Source organism: Eretmochelys imbricata, chromosome 3 (genome assembly GCF_965152235.1).
Source record: "Eretmochelys imbricata isolate rEreImb1 chromosome 3, rEreImb1.hap1, whole genome shotgun sequence".
In the NCBI taxonomy this organism is placed as follows: domain Eukaryota; kingdom Metazoa; phylum Chordata; order Testudines; family Cheloniidae; genus Eretmochelys; species Eretmochelys imbricata.
In genome coordinates, this window is record NC_135574.1 from 89,623,535 (window position 1) to 89,635,767 (window position 12,233).

Sequence of the window (12,233 nt, forward strand, 5' to 3'; positions counted from 1 at the left end):
ATAACACAGACCGCAGAACTTCCCCAAAATAATTTGTAGAGCAGATCTTTTAGAAAAATATCTAATCTTGATTTAAAAGTTGTCAGTGATGGAGAATCCACCATGACCCCCTGATATATAGTTTCAATGGTTAATTACCCTCACTGTTACAAATGTACACCTTATTTCCAGTCTGATTTTGTTTAGCTTCAGCTTCCAGCCCTTGGATTGTGTTATATTTTTCTTTGCTAGACTGAAGAGCCCATTAATAAAGATTTGTTCCCCATGTAGGTAATTGTAGACTGTAATCAAGTCACCTCTTAACCTTCTCTTCATTAAATTAAACAAGTACATAAGAACAACCATACTGGGTCAGACCACAGGTCAATCTAGCCCAGCGTCCTGTCTTCTGACAGTGCCTCATGCCAGGTGCCGCAGAGGGAATGTACAGAACAGGTAATCATTAAGTGATCCATTCCCTGTTACTCATTACCAGCTTCTCGCAAACAGAGGCTAGGGACACCGTCCCTGCCCATCCTGGCTAATAGCCATTGATACACTGAGCTCTTTGAGTCTGTCACTGGAAGGCATGTTTTCTAAAGCTTTAAACATTCTTGTGACTACTCACTGAACCCTCTCCAGTTTATCAACAGCCTTCTTGAATTGTGGACTCCAGAACTGGACACAACAGGGGTCCTTCTGCTTCCAAAATAGGTTGCCATAGACAGACCAAAATACAGATAGCCAGAAAATTCTGACAACCTTTGTCTTACATGGTGCTAGCAGTTGTAATCACAGTCACAGAAATGAGCCTTTTCTCTCTTCATTACACCATGAGGATGGGTTGGCTAATGAAGAAGGAATTTGCAGTGGCTTAACTTGCTACTTGCCTGCCAGTTTTTAATGCTGCTGTAGCCTCTTAGAGGGGATTAAAATCTTGCTTATGAAGTAGTGTAGTAAGACTGATGATCCCAAATAAGAAGCCAACTTTATTCTTTAGTGCTATATCCCTATGCTCAGTTTCCCTTTCTTTAAGTATCCCATTACTCTTTACTCTATCATTTTATTGAGTTAGTTCTTTTATTTTCCTTATTTGGGAAACTATTACTTTGAAATAATATTCATTTCAGGATCTCAGAGGCACTGTGCTGAAAATCTGCAAATTCTTAGGAAAGCAGCTAAATGAAAAAGAGCTGGACACTGTTGTGGAAAATGCTACATTTGATAAAATGAAAACTGATCCCAGGGCAAACTATGAGTCCATGCTAGACGATCTCCTGGAACGAGGCAAAGGACATTTTCTTCGCAAAGGTAAGGCAGAAGCAGCCAAATCTAATAAATATTTAATTCTGCAGATCCTGGCATAGGACGTGTTGAAGCTTGCTGCCTAGGACTTCCAATCAGAACTTTCTGTCCCCAGGAAACAATTGGCTTTGGGGCACTAGGACTGCTGAGTGAGGGTGCATCGCTGTATGCATCAGGCACCATTTCTCACAGATTAAAAAAGAGAGCTGCACTCCTTTGCTTAATGCAGTGTCTTAAATGTTTGCTGAGCAAAGTAGTGCAGCTGTCTTTTGATCTGTGAGAAAACAGTGTCCATATATTTTAAAAATGAAAATGTTCAATAAGCTCTCGTGGAGGGTGACATTCATTTTGTGCCACTTGTAAAAGGGAAGGGTCATCTTCAAGAAATTAAAATGTGAACATTAGAGAAAACTGAAAGCATTTCTTTCTAGTGCTTCTGGGAAACTTCACACACGGTGAGTATCGGAACTGATTTTGTCTCTACAGCTTCCAGGGGTTGTCATAAATATAAAGGGAAGAGTAAACACCTTTAAAATCCCTCCTGGCCAGAGGAAAAATCCTCTCACCTTTAAAGGGTTAAGAAGCTAAAGGTAACCTCGCTGGCACCTGACCAAAATGGCCGATCAGGAGACAAGATACTTTCAAATGCTGGGAGGAGGGAGAAAAACAAAGGGTCTGTGTCTGTCTGTATGATGCTTTTGCCGGGGACAGAACAGGAATGGAGTCTTAGAACTTAGTAAGTAATCTAGCTAGATATGCTTTAGATTATGATTTCTTTAAATGGCTGAGAAATTAAGTTGTGCTGAATAGAATTAATATTCCTGTCTCTGTGTCTTTTTGTAACTTAAGGTTTTGCCTAGAGGGATTCTCTATGTTTTGAATCTAATTACCCTGTAAAGTATTTACCATCCTGATTTTACAGAGGTGATTCTTTTTACTGTTTCTTCTATTAAAATGTTTCTGTTGTGTCAAGGTTCCTTCCCCACTCTGAACTCTAGGGTACAGATGTGGGACCTGCATGAAAACCTCCTAAGCTTACTTTTACCAGCTTAGGTTAAAACTTCCCCAAGGTACAAACTATTTTACCCTTGGACTTCCACTGCCAGCACCAAACATTTATCTGGGTTTATTGGAAAAACGTTGTTTGGAAATGTCTTTCCCCACAAAATCCTCCCAACCCTTGCACCCCACTTCCTGGGGAAAGTTTGGTAATTTGCATAGGTGACCACAGACCCAAACCCTTGGATCTCAGAACAATGAAAAAAGCATTCAGTTCTTGAAAAGAAACATTTTAATAGAAGAAACAGTAAAAAGAATCACCTTTGTAAAATAAGGATGGTAAATACCTTACAGGGTAATTAGATTCAAAACATAGAGAATCCCTCTAGGCAAAACCTTAAGTTACAAAAAGACACACAGACAGGAATATTCATTCTATTCAGCACAACTTAATTTCTCAGCCATTTAAAGAAATCATAATCTAACGCATATCTAGCTAGATTACTTACTAAGTTCTAAGACTCCATTCCTGTTCTGTCCCTGGCAAAAGCATCATACAGACAGACACAGACCCTTTGTTTTTCTCCCTCCTCCCGGCTCTTGAAAGTATCTTGTCTCCTCATTGGTCATTTTGGTCAGGTGCCAGCGAGGTTACCTTTAGCTTCTTAACCCTTTAAAGGTGAGAGGATTTTTCCTCTGGCCAGGAGGGATTTTAAAGGTGTTTACCCTTCCCTTTATATTTATTACAGGGGTTATTTAGAGTATGAAATTAGCCAAAGAAATAAAATCTGTGGGACAATTCTTGTGGCTGAGAGGAGCCGGGTATTTTTCATGTTGTAGCCCTTTTATGGGAGAGTTGTGAATAGATGCCTGGGGTTTGTGGTCTTCTGATACTGCTGATCAGGGCCAGATTAACCTTTTGTGGGCCCAGAGCCAAACATATTTGCGGGCCCCCATGTAGTCATTGTTATGGGCCCCTTCCGCATGTGGGTCTGCTGTGGCGGTACCATTGGCACCATGGTATACCTGGTACTGAATCTCAGAGACATTTTTCATTTTGAACATGCACCTCTGCAAGACTATGTGTATTGCCATACACAGCTTTCTCAGACCCCAGTTTTTCTCACTGAGCTGTACCCATCAGAGCCGGCTCCAGGCACCAGCTTTCCAAGCAGGTGCTTAGGGCGGCATTTAGAATGGGGCGGCAGTCAGTGTCCCGTGGCGGCAATTCAGCGATAGCTCCGCTGCTGTTGTGGCGGTGGCAATTCAGCGGCGACTGCTTGGGGCGGCAAAATTGGTAGAGCTGCCCCTGGTACCCAGGTGGGTTTACCAGTGTCCACAGTGAGCAGAACTTTCACAGTGAACACGGAAGCTCCCCATAGATTTATCTCCTTCTCATTCAGACATTCTATAGCCATGTCTCCAGTACCACCCTATTTCACCAGTCACTCTATGTGGTCCTGGCCTCAGCTCAATAAATTTCCACAGCCAGCAGATGCCTGATCAGTTCTGACAAATCCCTTGCCCAGCACCCTTCCTGCCATTTGAGCAAGCCACTTGCAAGCACCATTTCCCCAACCCTGGCTCAGTGAGCACCTAGCCCCTAGGTACCTGAAGTCACCAGCCTTCTTTCTCCCTCTTCTCCCATCTACATGCTATTCCACTATGTGGTCACCACCACCTCTCCCCATGCTTGTTTCCCTTCTATCTTGGACTTGCTCTCCAGCCAGCAGGTCCTATTCTCCTCCTGCAAGCCCGACCTGCTTCCTCTTTCCCTGCTCCTCTTGACATTTCTTTCCTACTGCTGACCTCTGCTCCTTGAGGTTAACTCCAGTTGTCTGCTCCTAGCTTAATGGCCCCCTATAGTCAGAGAGCCACCTGTAGCTTCTCTGGCTCCAGCCATGGGACCAATTGCCAGAGGCCAGCCTTAGACAGCTGCACCTACTAGCTGTGGGAGGAGTGGCAATTCCAAGGCTGAGCATGCTTGAACCTTGCAACAGCAGCACTAAGTACTCTGTCTCAATCCTGAGCACTGGCCCTAGGCAGCTGCAGACTCTGCAATAAAGAGAATGAAAATACATTTGTCTCCGGTATTCATGAAAATCCATCATTCTGTGCACATTAAAGATTTTAAACCTGCAAATTTTTTTCCTTCTTACACGTATTCGCACATCACCGTAGTACCCCAGTTCTAAGATATGAAAAGGTGTTACAGACTGTCATGTTCTGGGGTGCAAACCAGGCCAGTCAGGAGTTGTGTCCCCACATGACCTATAAACCTGGGTGCCTTAATTGCCCTGAGGCTGTGGTTGACAGCCTGGATACCAATAGCCAGCAGACAAACATGCAGTATCCTGAGTGTCTGCTCTGCAGCCCTGGTTCAGTGCTCTGACCCTAGCTGCCTGCCTACAACACAACAGCCCCACTCTAGTCTCAGTCACCCAATTACCTCATGCAGAGGTAACACAAACACACTCCCAGTCCTGAATTTTCCCCAAACTGCATGCTTTCCAATAGTTAGCCCTTTCCTGGACCATTCAGAGAGATATTAAGGTTCATTTGTTCCTTTAAAGATATACTACCCAGCAGCTGACCACATTAACTGGAGTTGATATTCACTTTAAATCAAACACAGTCATGGGCTGATTTGGATTAAAAGTAAAGCAAGTTTATTAACCAAAGGAGTTTGGATTTTAAGTAAGTTCAAGTTCAAAGGAGAGAATTAGAAATGGTTATAAGCAAATAAAAATGAAAAACACTTTCTAGAGACTAAGACTTAAGAAAACAAGCTGCAGCCTCTCTTCGGGATAAGATTCTTACAACACTACCTTCCAGCAAGATGACTGACCACACTTCAGGTCAGGATCTCCCACAAAGTCCAGTGTGCTTGGTTCCTTTGCCTTCTTACATGAAACATAACTTTGGGTTCTTTGCTCCTTTCTTTATAAACCAGTGTACCTTTAATATGAATTGTTTTGAAGGTTACCCCTCAACGTAAGTTATACAGTTTATTCAAACTATGAGGAAGGTAATATAGAGTCTCCTGATGAAGGAAATTCCATGCTGATTTCTTCCCCTGCTGGTGTTTGCAAAATGATCTATTGCCTGCAATCTTCTGCTGCTGTAATGCTGTGTGGTTATCTTCTCCCTTTGTTGGCTTGATGGTCTTGTTTACCTTCTGTGTAAATTGCATTCCCATTGTCTCTTAATGGACCTTCTGGGGGGAAGAACCGCATTCCTTTCTCTAGGGTGGGGTAGCTTCAGCCCTGCACTGCCTGGCAGACCCATTTTGGTAACATAATTTCCAAAGTGTTTGTAATTTTGAATTTGTCCTCTCTATCCACATCACACAATTATATTATTGATCAGTATATCTGATGGGGTGTACCAATGCCGCACTGGCCCACCAACGGTTAATTATTCACTTTGGGCCCGGGCATGCTTGTCCTTGCTGGGCATGCTCCAAGTGAAAGCAATATATAAAAGGGAGCAGCTCAGTTCAGTCATGGCTGGCTGAGAGAGGAGAGTGGATGCATGTTACAGGGTCCTGTCAGGAGTCCAATCGAGCCCTGGACTATGGAGTCTGGGCACCTGCAGAGGATGAGGGAGATGGAAAGCCACTTGCTCTGGAAGAGCTGCAGGATCCAGAATCAATGGTAGATAGGAAGCAGCCCAGAGAACACGTCTCTTGAGAGAGAAACCTGAAGCCAGAACCAGCGCTACTGGTTCCCTGGGGCCTGGATCAGGACTTGGTGGAGTAGGGCAGGCCCAGGTCCCCCTACCCCTCCCTGTGCCTACTCCTAGGCCTCTCTGCCCTGACTCTGGCTGCTAGGCCTCGCTTCGCTGAATGAGAGGAGCCACATTGACTAAAAGGGGGTGTTTTCCCCCTTCTTTCTCCCCTGATGGCCTGATGCCCCGCACAGTATGTTGTTAGCTTTTCATTGCTATCTTACATGATACCTTCTAGACACAGGTTATGAAATTAGTGAGTTGGGGTATTGTAACAGAGTGCCAACTCACCAGTGCAGCACCTCCTGCTGGTCATCCAGAAATTAGCTCAATTCCAGCCTCGGAGCGCCTCCTGCTGGCCAGTGTCTCCCTGCCAGTACCTGCTTCCTGTGAATCCCACCACTTGTAGCATTTCAGGCTCCGCGTCCCTCCTGGACCCCAGTGCCCCTTATCTTGGGGTGCTGCCCCACAGTAGTGCCCCCACACTCTCAGTCTCTACTCCCGGGGAACCCCGACTGCCTATACCCTATGCCTCAGTGGATACTGCCATTCATCATCTAGCCCAGGGATCGGCAACCTTTGCACATGGCCCGTCAGGGAAAGCCGCTGGTGGGCTGGGATGGTTTGTTTACCTGCAGTGTCTGCAGGTTCAGCCGACCGCAACTCCCACTGGCCGCAGTTCACCGCTCCAGGCCAATGGGGGCTGCAGGAAGCAGCGGCCAGCACATCCCTCGGCCCACACTGCTTCCCGCAGCCCCCATTGGCCTGCAACGGCAAACCGGGGCCAGTGGGAGCTGCATTGCTGCACACCTCGGGCAATTCCTTCAACAAGGAGGGCAATTCCTCGGGCAATTCCTCCAACATTTGGAGCTGAGAATTTCTGGGAAACCACACAGACGGTTAAGCCATGCAATGGTGCACACTCAGAACAGCCAGCAACAAGGCATGAAAAGAAAAACTTCCCTACACTAATGTTTCTCAACAACCAGTCTGTGGCAGCCTCCTTGCCAGTCCCTGAGATTTCTCTGACACAGAATATTAAAAATGTACCTGTAAAGTGCTTTTTTTTGTACTTGCATTTTACATCACTGTATTAATTATTTCAGAAATTTTGAAGAGTTCTGTATTTTTCAAAGATTTGAACTAGATATCTACTGAAAACATCAAAATAGTTATTAAAACATTTTATTTGCTGAAAACCTAGTTTTCAATTAATGAAAAACATCAATAGAAATTGCAATCAAATGTCATTTTTCACAAAAAGTTACAAAATGACCTTCAGTTTTATAAAAAATGTCATTTTGATTAAAAAAAATCTTTAATTCTAAAAGCAGTTTATGACGCTCTAATATGTAGCTAAAATTCTCCTTTCCCTTTAAGATGCCTCGTGGGATGGCTTGTGTAGCTGCCAAATGGCTGTGCAGAAAAGGAAATGAAATAAAGCAAGATTATTATCTTTTCTCTCTGTGCTCAGATCCAGCAGATATTCTTCACTAGGAAGCAAATGACACCTGTTGTGACTAAGTGAATTACGCTCCTATGTGCTATTGAATCTCAATGGGAGTTAAAAGAAAAGGAGTACTTGTGGCACCTTAGAGACTAACAAATTTATTTGAGCATAAGCTTTCGTGAGCTACAGCTCACTTCATCGGATGCATTCAGTGGAAAATACAGTGGGGAAATTTATATACACAGAGAACATGAAACAATGGGTGTTACCATACACACTGTAAGGAGAGTGATCACTTAAGGTGAGCTATTACCAGCAGGAGAGCGGGGCTGGGGGGGGAACCTTTTGTAGTGATAATCAAGGTGGGCCATTTCCAGCAGTTGACAAGAACGTCTGAGGAACAGTGAGGGGGCCGGGGGGTGGAATAAACATGGGGAAATAGTTTTCCTTTGTGTAATGACACATCCACTCCCAGTCTCTATTCAAGCCCAAGTTAATTGTATCCAGTTTTCAAATTAATTCCAATTCAGCAGTCTCTCGTTGGAGTCTGTTTCTGAAGTTTTTTTGTTGAAGAATTGCAACTTTTAGGTCTGTAATCGAGTGACCAAAGAGATTGAAGTGTTCTCCAACTGGTTTTTGAATGTTATAATTCTTGACATCTGATTTGTGTCCATTTATTCTTTTACATAGAGACTGTCCAGTTTGACCAATGCACATGGCAGAGGGGCATTGCTGGCACATGATGGTATATATCACATTCGTAGACGTGCAGGTGAACGAGCCTCTGATAGCGTGGCTGATGTGATTAGGCCCTATGATGGTGTCCCCTGAATAGATATCTGGGCACAGTTGGCAACGGGCTTTGTTGCAAGGATAAGTTCCTGGGTTAGTGGTTCTGTTGTGTGGTGTGTGGTTGCTGGTGAGTATTTGCTTCTGGTTGGGGGTCTGTCTGTAAGCAAGGACTGGCCTGTCTCCCAAGATCTGTGAGAGTGATGGGTCGTCCTTCAGGATAGGTTGTAGATCCTTGATGATGCATTGGAGAGGTTTTAGTTGGGGGCTGAAGGTGATGGCTAGTGGCGTTCTGTTATTTTCTTTGTTGGGCCTGTCCTGTAGTAGGTGACTTCTGAGTACTCTTCTGGCTCTGTCAATCTGTTTCTTCACTTCAGCAGGTGGGTATTGTAGTTGTAAGAATGCTTGATAGAGGTGTTTGTCTGAGGGGTTGGAGCAAATGCGGTTGTATCGTAGAGCTTGGCTGTAGACAATGGATCGTGTGGTGTGGTCTGGATGAAAGTTGGAGGCATGTAGGTAGGAATAGCAGTCAGTAGGTTTCCGGTATAGGGTGGTGTTTATGTGACCATCGCTTATTAGCACCATAGTGTCCAGGAAGTGGATCTCTTGTATGGACTGGACCAGGCTGAGGTTGATGGTGGGATGGAAATTGTTGAAATCATGGTGGAATTCCTCAAGGGCTTCTTTTCCATGGGTCCAGATGATGGAGATGTCATCAATGTAGCGCAAGTAGAGTAGGGGCACTAGGGGACGAGAGCTGAGGAAGCGTTGTTCTAAGTCAGCCATAAAAATGTTGGCCTACTGTGGGGCCATGCAGGTACCCATAGCAGTGCCGCTGATTTGAAGGTATACATTGTCCCCAAATGTGAAATAGTTATGGGTGAGGACAAAGTCACAAAGTTCAGCCACCAGGTTTGCCGTGACATTATCGGGGATACTGTTCCTGATGGCTTGTAGTCCATCTTTGTGTGGAATGTTGGTGTAGAGGGCTTCTACATCCATAGTGGCCAGGATGATGTTTTCAGGAAGATCACCAATGGATTGTAGTTTCCTCAGGAAGTCAGTGGTGTCTCGAAGATAGCTGGGAGTGCTGGTAGCGAAGGGCCTGAGGAGGGAGTCTATATAGCCAGACAATCCTGCTGTCAGGGTGCCAATACCTGAGATGATGGGGCATCCAGGATTTCCAGGTTTATGGATCTTCGGTAGCAGATAGAATACCCCAGGTCGGGGTTCCAGGGGTGTGTCTGTGCGGATTTGTTCTTGTGCTTTTTCAGGGAGTTTCTTGAGCAAATGCTGTAGTTTCTTTTGGTAACCCTCAGTGGGATCAGAGGGTAATGGCTTGTACAAAGTGGTGTTGGAGAGCTGCCTAGCAGCCTCTTGTTCATATTCCGACCTATTCATGATGACGACAGCACCTCCTTTGTCAGCCTTTTTGATTATGATGTCAGAGTTGTTTCTGAGGCTGTGGATGGCATTGTGTTCTGCACAGCTGAGGTTATGGGCAAGTGATGCTGCTTTTCCACAACTTCAGCCCGTGCACGTCGGCGGAAGCACTCTATGTAGAAGTCTAGTCTGTTGTTTCGACCTTCAGGAGGAGTCCACCCAGAATCCTTCTTTTTGTAGTCTTGGTAGGAAGATCTCTGTGGGTTAGTATGTTGTTCAGAGGTGTGTTGGAAATATTCCTTGAGTCAGAGACGTCGAAAATAGGATTCTAGGTCACCACAGAACTGTATCATGTTCGTGGGGGTTGAGGGGCAGAAGGAGAGGCCCCGAGATAGGACAGATTCTTCTGCTGAGCTAAGAGTATAGTTGGATAGATTAACAATATTGCTGGGTGGGTTAAAGGAACCACTGTTGTGGCCCCTTGTGGCATGTAGTAGTTTAGAAAGTTTAGTGTCCTTTTTCTTTTGTAGAGAAGCAAAGTGTGTGTTGTAAATGGCTTGTCTAGTTTTTGTAAAGTCCAGCCACAAGGAAGTTTGTGTGGAAAGTTGTTTTTTATGAGAGTATCCAGTTTTGAGAGCTCATTCTTAATCTTTCCCTGTTTGCTGTAGAGGATGTTGATCAGGTGGTTCCGCAGTTTCTTTGAGTGTGTGTGGCACAAGCTGTCAGCATAGTCCGTGTGGTATGTAGTTAAGTTAAGTGGCTAGCCTACTTTGGTGCTTTGGAACATCTCACCCTATGGTTCTGATTCTTCCACCCTTACTCACACTGAGAAGTACTTTTTCAAGTACTCATATTGAAATCAATGAGACCAATCTACCTTACTCTGTGAAATCAACGAGACTCCTCACAGAGTAAAGTACAGCTCAATGTGAGTAAGGGCGGCAAAATCAGACTGAAAAATGGCGGCATTTTAGTTACCTTTTATTTTAGAAATAAAGTGACTGACTAGCCTCACCTTAATCTCCACATAGGTAAGGAAGAGAACTTTGAAGTCATCCCTGTGGGTGTACCAGCCTCTGACGTGATCCAACCATTAGTTAGCAAAAACTTGTGAGGAAGAAAATTTATAGAAATAAATGTTAATGATCTCAGACAGAAAAAATGTTCAGTTATTGACATTTTTGCATCCTAATACTCTCATAAGGATGGCTTCAGAACCAATGGAGCAGACTTCCTTTTTTTCAGCTTCTCTTCCCTCTGCTGTTGGGGAAGCTCACATAGATTTTATTCCAGTTCCTGTTTTTATTCAGTGTTTATCAGTGACCTGTTCGTGGACTGGTGCCAGTCCATGGCAGCCTCCTTGCCAGTCCCTGAGATTTCCCTGACACAGAATATTAATATTTAAAATATAAAGTTTTGTTTGTACTTGCATTTTACATCACTGTATTCTTTCAAGTCTTTCTGAACATTAAAAAGTAATAAGTAAATAAACTGTCTGGGTTGACATCAGTTGCCATGGTGCTGATATGCAAAGCACGTTCACGTGCATTTGTTGGAAGGAAGTCAACAGAAAGCAGTGAGCAAAATGTAAGTTCTACTACAACTTTTACTTAGCTAAACCACACAATGTCATTGTCAAAGCAGTTACCTCTGGACTGATTTTTCAGAACTAAACAATGTCCTTGGTGTAATGATTAAAATTATGAATTTTGTGAAAGCAAATGGAGTCAACTCTCATCTCTTTGCTACAATGTGTGAAGAAGTGGAGTCTAAACGCCATCACTTACTCTTACACACTGAAGTGTGGTGGTTATTGTTAGAGAGCTTATTCCTTCACTCTCCCACTTCCCTGGTCCTTCTCACATGAACAGAGAGCAACAATACCCGAAGTCCGAAGGTGCAAACAATTCGATGTTTATTGGGGTGAACTTCCAGCAAGCTTAAATCCAAGTTCCTTTTTCCTTATTTTCGAATCCCAGCTTACTTCCTGTTTGCCCCTAATTTATATAGTAATATTCTTAGCTATACCTTAACCAATCATTCTACTGAAATTTAACTAACCAATCCTAACATATTGTAACATGATTAGCTAACCAATTATATCGCACGACCTTAAATAGTTTACACCCAGCAAAATTAATTATACAGCAGACAGAAACAATCAAAGAACCAGACAGAGACCATGCCGATAAACAATAGCAAAGTGAGAACTATGATGACAAAACAATACAGAAGTGAGGATATCACAACTACATCGATAAAGACATAAGGGTTTCCCAGCTGTGTCTATTGATAAGTGAATTCTTACCAGACAGAAAACTATCAACATAAATTTCCTTTTACATCTTCTAGGCTCTTCCCTTTCTCTGGAGGTGATAGATCAGATCACCTTTCTAACAGCCCCAGATTGACTAGTTTGGAATGTGAGGATGTGACCATTCGCTTCCCAGCTTATGGCTGCCTCTGCTGCTTAGCCAAAGGCTTTGGCCTAAGAACAGGGCATCAGACTGTCACAGTGAGAGAAAGCCCTTACACAGATTCTTTCTTGTATACCTCTGTTACTAGCTAAATAATAAACATATACCTACATTCTTAGAGT

The 12,233-nt window shown here is 43.8% G+C and overlaps 1 protein-coding gene across 1 annotated transcript in view; it reads left to right on the forward strand.

Annotated features, from left to right (window-relative positions):
* Positions 1 to 12,233, forward strand: part of LOC144262377 (amine sulfotransferase-like) — a 34,462-nt gene that overhangs the window by 16,643 nt on the left and 5,586 nt on the right. The window contains exon 6 of the mRNA XM_077812137.1: positions 1,110 to 1,290. Within this exon, the coding sequence (XP_077668263.1) occupies positions 1,110 to 1,290 (181 nt within the window). The remainder of the gene's footprint in view (positions 1 to 1,109; positions 1,291 to 12,233) is intronic.